The following is a 12,003-nucleotide window of genomic DNA, read 5'->3' on the forward strand; positions in this document are numbered from 1 at the left end:
AGAACCTAATTTAATAATATAACCTAAATATGAATAAAAACTACAATAGTATCTCCATGATACTAAAATAACCGTGGTTAAAAAAGTTGTATTTTCAAACATTTTCGTATTGATGAATTGTGATCGCTTTGATTTATTGCTTGATTTTCCGAATTGTTCCAAAGATCTTTTAAAAGTTTCAAATTTATCTTCATAAAACTTGCAGAAACCCTGCCACTCGACACCTTCATAAAGAAATAAAAACATGAAAAAGCAAAACCACACCTGATGCGCATTCTTTATTCATTAGAAACTGGGTTTTAAAAAAATCTTGGCAAATTTTTTTGCACAAAAGGTCGCCAATCGCCATCATGTTCTCACCAGTAGTTTGAACACAACTTTTGATGTAATTACGACTTTCCAACTCAAAAATACGAACTTCCCAAGAGGACTGAATGCAGATTTACTGTCAATCAGTCACATATAAACAAAACTACTCAAACAAAATCCAAACATTTGGAAAAGTGAAGTTGTAACACGGTATTTTTGGACCTCTAAAGCCAAAAACAAGACACAATGGTGGGCCTATGTTATTATTCTTAGGGAAAATTACAGTTTCACTTTTTTGAGGTCTGGCAGCTGTTGTCTCAGGCTTAACACAGGCTTAAGTATAGCTTTCAATCCAATAGTGAGGAGTGTGCTTGTTTTTTGGGCAACCTGCCTGTGTTGAAACCGAGCCGGGGTGGTGCCCAAACAACTCTAGCAGGTCACAAGACGCTGCCAAAATTCATTATCCCCACAGCGTGACATGCAGGTGGACCGACAGGGTCAAAATAGCACTTAAAACCTCTAGCCGGGCAGTCGGGGTGTTCACATTGCTGTAATGCTTGCATTGTTTAAACACATAAAAGTAGGATAAGCAGCATAATGGGTAGGATAGGCATTTGAATGAGTTGGGGCGGCTTCCCTGGCACAAGGTGAGGTGTCCAGTTTATTAGTGAATGCACCTATCAGCAGAACAGACAGCCAAGAATCTAGAGCAGACAGCTGGGCGTAGATGTCATGTGCCGCTGATGGACTAACATACTCTGCAATGTGATCACTTGACAACACAAACAAGACAGAAGAAAACTGTGTGTCGTCACACGATTTCAGCAATTTTGTACAATATCTTAACTCTTTGACATGGATTCATCGCTGAAATCCTGTTCAAGATATAGCAAATATAGATCTAACATACTTCCTTTCTTTCTCAGATTAGCTGTAGTGAATATTTGAAAGAAAAAATCTGCCATCTCAAATACTTCCTTTTTAAACTTCACCTTCTTTTTTAAAACAATTTCAAACTGGAGGGCAGATTTATTAAATAAAATATGGATCATTAATTGATACTTCATCACAATTAAGTACTCTATGGACGTCCCTCTGAAGGGCGCCTAAATTAACTTTACCATTTTACAAATAAATCCTAATCTAATCATGACAAACTGTATATCGTTGGAAAGGTCTAAGGCTCCTAAATAGAATATTTGTGTGTGTGTGTGTGTGTGTATGTTTGTACCTGGTATTCATCACGTTGTGGGGACCAAATGTCCCCACAAGGATAGGAATACCAGTGGATTTTGACCTTGTGGGGACATTTCTCAGGTCCCCATGAGGAAACAGGCTTATAAATCATGCACAATGAGTTTTTTTGAGGAAGTAAAAGTATGCACAATCTCCTGTGAGGGCTAGGTTTAGGTGTAGGGTAGGTGTAGGGCGATAGAAAATACGGTTTGTACAGTATAAAAACCATTACGCCTATGGAATGTCCCCATACAACATGTAAACCCAACATGTGTGTGTGTGTGTGTGTGTGTGTGTGTGTGTGTGTGTGTGTGTGTGTGTGTGTGTGTGTGTGTGTGTGTGTTACAAATTATGAAACATAATAGATTAATTTATGACAAGAGTGCACATCAAAAATCTACTTCATAACAGGAGTTCTAGCCTTTGTCACAAACAGTCTTCTTCATTGCCTTTTTCCCTATTACACTTTAGAAATTATAAGAAATTATATATCAGTTGAAAACCTAAAATCTCAAAATTCGTCCTTTAAAAACCATTTTAAAATCAGACATTGCATTAACATGGAAAATGCACATCAAGTTCATATTACAAAATGTTTTCGTTCATGAATTATAAAAATGTTAGAAACATTTAATAAAAGTTTGAAAATGGTTCTTCTATGGCATCACTGCAAAAACACCCTTTTGGAACCTTTATTTTTTAGAGGTGTAGAGGTGAATATTAAATCTGATCATTTCAAAACTTTATTTATTATCTGCATCCTCAGTTTTACATTTCATCATAGTCATTTTTAATATAACCTCAAAGGGTTAGTTCACCCAAAAATGAAAATTCTGTCATTAATTGTTCACCCTCATGTTGTTCTTAACCTGTAGGACCTTTGTTTATCTTTGAAACACAAATTAAGATATTTTTGATTAAATCCGAGAGCTTTCTGGCCCTCCATAGACAGCAAGGATCCTTCCAAGTTCAAGACCCAGAAAGGCAGTAAGGACATTGTGAAAATAGTGATGAAAATGTGACATCAGTGACTCCGTCATAATTTAAGTGATGTTTCATTAACAAATTTCAGGAGGAGCTCGCGCAGATAATTAACACGGCCAATTCATCATCAGCAATCACTCCCTATCCAATCACTCTTCCTATCCAATCACTCTCCCTATCCAATTACTACAGTCCCTTTAAATAACCAAGCAGTCCTACCTTCAGCTATCTCTGATTCCAGCATCCCTCCCACCCCCCCTTTTTATTTTTCTCTTCACCTCCAGCTAGGGGGGGAGCGCTATTGGGTTCGGGCCAAAGGCCGAGCTCGGACCCCTCTCCCTGGGCAGCATGCCAAACACGCTTAACTTTTACGCTGTTTATTATATGCAAAAGCGAACTAGTGAATAAAGCTACGAGAATACTTTTTGTGCACAAAAAAACAACTCTTGTCCTCTGCATTACCTTAACTCCATTTTTGAGAGTATCACAATGCATGTGCTTGCTTTACTCTGCATGTAAACAACACATGCGCAAAAAATATCGTAATTCGTGCTCTGAAGTTCTGAATGACATGAGGGTGAGTAATTAATGACAGAATTTTCTTTTTTTTTTTTTTGGTGAACTAACCCTTTAACTAAAAAAGCCAGATCCTTAATGACATCTTCCATCAGGAAGCAAAACAAAAACAAAAACAAAACAAGCATCAGTAAGTATTAGCTTGTAAAATTCTTATGTTTTGTGAAATTTACAAAAACATACTATTTGATATATTTACAAAAATGACTCTCACTGAGCAATTCATAGCATTAGCTCTTTTTCTGTTGATGTTTTTATCTTTGTGTAAATAACCAAGCTATAATTAGTAATAATAAATTGCCCATTATTTACTCACCCTCCAGGCATCCTAGGTGTATATGACTTTTGTCTTTCAGTCAAATCCAATCTGAGTTATATTAAAAATTGTTCTGGCTCCTCCAAGCTTTATAATGGCAGTGGGAGGGTGTTTCTTTTCAACAGGTCAAAACAAGTCCAATGAAGTGCATCCATCCAATATAAAAAGTAACTCACGTGGCTCCAGGGGGTGAATAAAGGCCTCCTGTTGTGAATTTATGCATTTGTGTAAGAAAAATATCCATATTTAAAATGTAATAATCACTTAAAATGTAATAATCACTTGCGCTAGCTATAGTACATGGAAGCCATTCCGGATGGATGATGTAGGACATATGTGCCTATTAATCTTGTGATAACCAATGTTTGTTTACAGGAGCAAAGGATGCAAAGTTTCCTTACTTTAGCAAAGGAAAACCAGTTTCCTCTGAAAACTTTTTTTTTTTTTTTTGAAAATCCTTGTTTTGCACTTCTAATTTGTGACTTGTTTTGTTTTGCTTTCTCTGTTCGTCACATCTGAGCGACGAAAAGCCGACGTCCTACGTTATCCACCCAGAACGGCTAACTGTTATCATAAGCTAGATTAAAGTCATTATTACATTTTAAATATGGATATTTTATTATATTAAAACGCATTGATTCACAACAGGAGGCCTTTATTCACCTCCTGGAGCTGTGTGAGGCACTTTTTTATTTTTGATGGATGCATTTATCAGACTTGTTTTGGACTGATGAAAAAAACTTTCGCCCACTGCTATTATAAAGCTTGGAAGAGCCAGAACAATTTTTAATATATCTCCAATTGCATTCGTCTGAAAGAACTAACCCTTTTAGTGTAAACAAATGTAATGTTTCCAAACACTTTTTTGCATGTTACATAAAAATGTTTTATAGTGAGAAAAAAGGAAGAGGTTTGACTTGTGTTCACACCCTTGTCACGTCTTTCTTTCTTCAGTCGTAAGGAAATTATGTTTTGAGGAAAACATTTCAGGATTTCTCTCCATATAATGGACTTCTATGGTGCCCCCGAGTTTGAACTTCCAAAATGCAGCTTGAATGGGCTCTAAACGATCACAGCCGAGGAAAGAAGGGTCTTATCTAGCAAAACGATAGGTTGTTTTCTAAAAAAAAAAAAAAAAAAAAAAGCTCGGCAAGACGAGCGTTTGAGATTAAAAAGTATATAAGTAGTAGTGTTTTTAGAAAATGACCGATCGTTTCGCTAGATAAGACCCTTCTTCCTCAGCTGGGATCATTTAGAGCCCTTTGAAGCTGCATTTAAACTGCATTTTGTAAGTTCAAACTCAGGGGCACCATAGAAGTCCATTATATGGAGAGAAATCCTGAAATGTTTTCCTCAAAAATCACCATTTCTTTACAAATGAAGAAAGAAAGACACGAACATCTTGAAAGACAAGGGGGTGAGTACATTATCTGTAAATTTTTGTTCTGAAAGTGAACTACTCCTTTAAGGAGAAGTCTGAAAATGAGTTCTGATCCAGATCCAACAGTATATCACTGAATCTACTAAAATGAGCTTATAAAAGACATGAAATGCAACCCCTATCTTCAACTTCCAGTATTGTAAGGACAATGTACTACAACCACACACTTCTAACTGCAGTTCTCCAACCAGTTAAACATTATGCTGATAATAAGCCCATTATACACTAATGACACCTGTGTCTACCCTAAATCTCATCTTCAGTTACAAAAGCATGAAAAGGGCTAATAATGCTTGACAAAAGTAATGTAAGGCAGGTTTAACAGCAACAAAATAACACAGAACTTCTGATCCTTTTTATAAAATGGACTGTTATCATGGTGAATATTTAACACATGCAGTAGCCTACACTTTAGCATACTTTTAAAAACAGTACTTATTACTGAAAGTAATATACTTTAAAAAGCATATGATTGTCAACTTTTGACACTTCATTTTGAACTATTTTCATAGTTGAACAAAGGAGTGCTTTTTTAACCTTTTTAAAGTATGACCAAAGTACAACTTTATATTTAATTTCAGAATTACTTCTGTTGTCTTTGAAAGGGTACAGACAAGCATTTATGGTTGACTAAAATATACTTTATTGAAACTTGTATGTCATGTATTTAAAAAATTAAACATTTGTTACCCTGGACCACAAAACCAGACATAAGGGTAATTTTTTTGAAAGTGAGATTTATAAATTATCTGAACTAGGACAATATTTGGCCGAGATGCAACTATTTAAAAATCTGAAATCTGAGGGTGCAAAAAAAGTATTGAGAAAAACGCCTTAAAAGTTGTCAAATGAAGTTCTTAGCAATGCATATCACTAATCAGAAATTAAGTTCTGATATATTTACAGTAGGAATTTTACAAAATATATTCATGGAACATGATCTTTACTTAATGTCCCAATGATTTTTGGCATAAAAGAAAAATCGATAATTTTGACCCATACAGTGTATTTTTGGCTATTGCTACAAATATACCCGTGCTAGTTAAGACTGGTTTTGTGGTCCAGGATCACATTTTAATGATTAAGTGATTTAATGTAATATCAAATATCACACTACAGTACTTTACATGTGCTTTAGTATGTAACTCAGCACATCTAAACAAGTGTACTTTAAAGCATGGCAAGATATTATTAAAACAATGATTCAAAATATACTTTAAAGCTTTTCATTTGACATTATTATAAAGTGCATTACTTAAAACTGTGTTAAGAAACACTGTCATTAAAATTACTCTTTTTAAGTACACGTAAGTACACTTTTATGATCTGAAACATTCAATATAGTTAGCACACTTCTTTTTCACAAATGATGTTACTTCAGCAAACCCACCTGCATCTGAAGAAGGTGTCCAGGTGACACGGAAGATGGCTCGTAGACACTCACACATGGTAAAACACAAGATAGACTCTCATGCACACCGAACACGCATCACATGCACCACTGATATGGGGTCAGACCTCGGGCCGGGTGCTGTGAGCAGATCACTTCCAGCGAGCATGAAGGGGAGACGGTCACTGACTCGGGAAGAGAAGGCAAACCAAGACAGGAGGGGGTCAGAGGTATACACAGAGTCAATTCAGGTTTCTTTGTTGGGGGGCATGTTGGTGTCAAACGTGAACGAGAATTCGGTGAAGAAGAAAAAAGAGATGGATTGACAGAGGCTGACAACAGGGAGACCGGACAGAATGCTGCATTAGCTGGCACTGAGAGTCAGCAGTTTGCGGCCCCCTGAATAAAGCTCCTGTCTTTTGTTCATCAGTGCCGTGGCTTTAGTCCCGGCCCAACAGGGCCTTGTTATCGGGCTTAGTGAGAAACAGCTATCAGGGCTTCTGTCAGACAGAGCTCAACAGCTCCCACAATATAATTAAAAGAAAAACACATTCCCTCACTCGTAGTCACAAACAGGCCCGGACAGGCACAGGCCGCCCGCTGCCAGGGACTTCCTTCACTGCCATTCAGTCTCAGATTGAAGATGCAAGGGCCTACATCCATGAGGGAAGAACTGTCAAAGGATATTTTCACTTGCCCATAGTTTTTTGCCCATAGTGGATAGGTCCAGTTCTGATTGGTTGAAACAGCATCTAGAAGTTTGGCATGCACTTCATCTGTAGTAATTGTTTTTAAAAAGGCAATGTGTGCAAAGGGCTATGCTGTGTTTAGAGTAATTATTACAGACATAATGCAAAATGCATGTTATTTTTTATTTAGTACTGACCTGAATAAGATATTTCACACAAGAGATGTTTACATATAGTCCACAAGAGAAAATAATAGTTGAATTTCTAAAAAATATCCTGTTTAAAAGTTTACATACACTTGATTCTTAATACTGTGTTGTTACCTGAATGATCCACAGCTAAGTCCCTTGTTTGTCCTGAACAGTCACTGCCAGCTTCTTCAGGAAGAGCCAGGGGTGTAAACTTTTGAACTGAATGTTTTTCTTATTTAGCCTAAGTATACAGAAGATACTTACATGTTTCCCAGAAGACAAAAAAAGGTTGAATTTACCCTGATCTTTACATTTCAAAAGTTTTCAACCCCCTGCTCTTAACCTTCTGTAATAGTTGCATATGAGACCCGCAGTTGTCCTCAGTGTGAAAAGATGGATCTCAAAATCATAAAGTCATTTTTGGAAAAGGTTCAAATACACAAAAGTGCTAAAAAACAAAAACAAAGAATGTGTGGGACCTGAAGGATTTTTTCTGAAGAACAGCAGGCAGTTTAACTGCTCAGGACAAACAAGGGACTCGTAAACAACTATCACTAAAAAAAAAAAAAACACACAGCTGTGGATCATTCTGGTGACAGCGCAGTATTAAAGGGATAGTTCACACAAAAAAGAAAATTAGCCCATTATTTACTCACCCTCCAGGCATCCTAGGTGTATATTACATTTTTTCAGACAAATCCAATTAGAGTTATACTTAAAAATATCCTGGCTCTTTCAAGTTCTGTCATGCCATTAGCTCCAGGGGGTTAATAAAGGCCTCCAGTAACGAATCTATGCATTTTTGTAAGAAAAATATCCATATTAAAAATGCAATAATCACTTTTCTCTACAATGAGAGAAAAAATGATTTGATCCCCTGCTGATTTTGTATGTTCAGAAGAAGTGATCAGTCTATAAGTTTAACTGTAGGTTTAGATGAACAGAATAACAACAAAAATCCAGAAAAAATGCATTTCAAAAAAGTTATAAATTAATTTGCATTTTAATGAGTGAAATAAGTATTTGATCCCCTATCAATCAGCAAGATTTCTGGATCCCAGGTGTCTTTATACAGATCACAAACTGAGATTAGGAGCACTCCCTGTAAGAGATCTCAGTTAGTTACCTGTATAAAAGACACCTGTCCACAGAAGCAATCAATCAATCAGATTCCAAACTCTCCACCATGGCCAAGACCAAAGAGCTGTCCAAGGACGTAAGGGACAAGACTGTAGACCTACACAAGGCTGGAATGGGCTACAAGAACATCACCAAGCAGCTTGGTGAGAAGGTGACAACAGTTGGTGCGATTATTTGCAAATGGAAGAAACACAAAATAACTGTCAATCTCCCTCAGTCTAGAGCTCCATGCGAGATCTCACCTCGTGGAGTTTCAGTGATCATGAGAACGGTGAGGAATCAGCCCAGAACTACACTCAAGGCAGCTGGGACCATAGTCACCAAGAAAACAATTGGTAACACACTATGCCATGAAGGACTGAAATCCACAAGGTTCCCTGCTCAAGAAAGCACATGTACAGGCCCAATGAACATCTGAATGATTCAGAGGAGAACTGTGTGAAAGTGTTGTGGTCAGATGAGACCAAAATCGAGCTCTTTGGCATCAACATGCATTTTGTATGATTCCTCTTATTTTGGTAAAATAATTAACATTTTGCAGATTCTGCAAGGTGTATGTACATTTTTGACCTCAACTGTATGTGTGTCAAGAAACAGTCATGAAAAAATACTCTTAAATTCCAATTATTTAATTAGTAATTTATTATCTGCATGTACAGTTTTTTTTTTTTAAATATATACCTTTAAGACTTAAGTGCACACTTATATACTTTTTCACTATGTATAGCATGGCTTCTTGTACATTATTGCCCATGGCAATATAATTTTTGATGTGTCTAACATAACTGTAACAGTGTGTTTGTGTGGTAATGGGTTTCTTCATCCAAGGCAGAACTAAAGCAATTTTGTAACAGTCTGAAAACACACATGTGGCAGATTATGAACCAACAGCCTAGCACTTAAACCATTTTCTGGATAAACAAGCTTGAAAAATCATAATTTTTCACACATTAGAGTCACAGACTCCAAGCTTACGGTATTTGATTTGAGATATGGTGTTTGTAAACATTTATAATTCATATTACTCAGTGAATAATAGTCCCTTAAAAATGCATGACTACCTCGCACAACTATTAAATCTACATTTGGTAATACCTTTATACGTCAGCCTAATTAATACATGCCATAAAACTTTATTATTCTACTGTGTTGAACTCGAAGCCTTCTAACAACACTAAAAATACTTCATCTGCTGTGCAGACCAAAAACATGATGCCTTTCAACCAGAAAGTATGCTGTTTAACTGTTCAAATCAAGTTTATTCAAGAAGGGATATTTATAGTGTTGCTCTACTTTGATGAAAGCAAGTCATTCAGTGGATCTTTATAGTCTTTACATGCAATCTGAAGCTCACTCACTAACAAAAGATCAAAACATTTCACTGTGTAGCAAAACCATTTATTTAACAGGAAAATTCATGTACAGTGGCAATGGCACAGAGACATGCAAACAGTGAAATGTCCTCTACAAAACCCAATGCAAAATAGTTGTTTAGTATTACAATATGATAAAAGATCATTCTTGTATATTAAATACTATGTTCTTCACAGTTAAGAGTTTATGCCTAAAACATATGTGAACCTGGACCACAAAACCAGCCATAAGTAGCATGGGTATATTTGTAGCAATAGCCTAAAATACATTGTATGGGTCAAAATGACATATTTTTCTTGTATGGCAAAAATCATTAGGATATTAAGTAATGTAATGTTCCTTTAACATATTTTGTAAATTTCCTACCATAAATATTTCAAAACTCAATTTTTGATTAGTAATATGCATTGCTAAGAACTTCATTTGGACAATTTTATAGGTGAGTTTCTCAGTATTTTGACTTTTTTTGCACCCTGAGATTTTAGATTTTCGAATAGCTGTATCTCGGGCAAATATTGTACTATCCTAACAAACCATACATCAAAAGCTCAACTTTATTCAACTTTTAGATGATGTATAGATCTCAATTCGAAAAATTTACACTTACGACTGGTTTTGTGGTCCAGGGTCACAATTTACTATAAACAGTTATTTTGTTGTTTTCATAAAAGCTGACTTCTGGTCTGTTCTCATTGAGTGTCCTGAAATGAAATTAGACAAAAATTTAACTGATTAATTTTGATTATAATAATACTATATAATATAATATAATACTATATAGTATAATAATACTAATAATACTCAGAGCATATGACACCAGTCCTTAGGTCCTTACACTGGCTTCCAGTTATGTTTAGGATAGATTTTAAAGTACTTTTACTTGTTTATAAAGCACTCAATGGCCTAGGACCTACATACATTGCAGATATGCTCACTGAATATAAACCTAACAGACAACTCAGATCACTAGGATCGAGTCAGTTAGTAATATCAAGGGTTCACACAAAACAAGGGGAATCCGCTTTTAGCTATTATGCCGCCCGCAGTTGGAATCAGCTTCCAGAAGAGATCAGATGTGCTAATACATTAGCCACATTTAAATGCAGACTCAAAACTCACCTGTTCAGTTGTGCATTTATTGAATGAGCACTGTGCTACGTCCGAACAGTTTGCATTATTTTATGTATAATCATTTTACTGTATTAATTAATTTGAAATCATTTTCTTTCTTCTTTTTTTTAAAATCATCTTAAATGTTCTTAATTTTGTTTTTATTGTTGTGATTATTATTTTAAATTTTTATGCTATTGTGATTTTAATTCCTTTTTATGTACAGCACTTTGAATTACCATTGTGTATGAAATGTGCTATATAAATAAACTTGCCTTGCCTTGCCTTGCCTTACTATACTAAGTTATAATATTAAGTAATACACTACTGGTCAAAAGTTTCTAATGCTCACAAAGGCTGCATTTATTTGATCAGTAAAAAAAATAAAAAATAAAAAAAATAAAAAACAGGAAAAACATCAATATTGTAAAATATTATTACAATTTTAAAGAACAGTTTTCTATTCAAATATATTTTAAAATGTATTTATTGCTGTGATACAAAGCTGAATTTTCAGCATCATTACTCCAGTCTTGAGTGTCACATGATCCTTTAGAAATCATTCTAATATGCTGATTTGCTCAAGATATACTTATTATTTAGCAAGGATGTATTAAATTGATTAAAAGTGACAGTAAAGACAGTTTCAAAAGCTTTTAGTTCAAATAAATGCTGTTCTTTCGAACGTTCTACTCATCGAAGAATCACGATTTTCTCAAAAATATCAAACAGCACAACTGTTTTCAACATTAATATTAATCATTAATGTTTCTTGAACAGCAAATCAGCATATTAGAATGATTTCTGAAGGATCATGTGACACTGAAGACTTGAGTAATGCATCACAGGAATAAATTACATGTTAAAATATATTAAAATAGAAAACTGTTAATTGAAATCGTAATATTTTAGAATTTTACTGTAGTTTTGATCAAATAAAATGTTGCTTGGTGAGCATTAGAGACGTCCTTCAAAAACATTTTAAAATCCTAATTATTCCAAACTTTTGACCAGTGGTGCATATCATTTATCAAAAGTACACACGTCAATTAGGCCCCCATTTAGATTAGAATCTCCTATAGCGTCATTTTGAGGGTGTATGACCACATCACACCTCCACCCAGCTTCCCATGGGTGGTGCACACACCCATTTTCTCCAGAACACACACAAACACTCTCTCATGCGAGGAGTTTGAGCCTGTAACAGGTCTGTGGGGTTTGGGGGTCTCTTCTATCTGCACCCTCAT

General features: G+C 35.4%; 1 protein-coding gene across 1 annotated transcript in view; it reads right to left on the bottom strand.

Moving 5' to 3' along the window:
• The window catches only part of prx (periaxin), a 49,370-nt gene extending 37,367 nt beyond the window's left edge, over nt 1-12,003 (bottom strand). Inside the window, exon 1 of the mRNA XM_073851109.1 lies at nt 11,871-12,003. Coding sequence (XP_073707210.1) covers nt 11,871-12,003 — 133 coding nt within the window. The remainder of the gene's footprint in view (nt 1-11,870) is intronic.

The sequence above is a fragment of the Garra rufa genome, chromosome 11 (assembly GCF_049309525.1).
Source record: "Garra rufa chromosome 11, GarRuf1.0, whole genome shotgun sequence".
Lineage (NCBI taxonomy): Eukaryota > Metazoa > Chordata > Actinopteri > Cypriniformes > Cyprinidae > Garra > Garra rufa.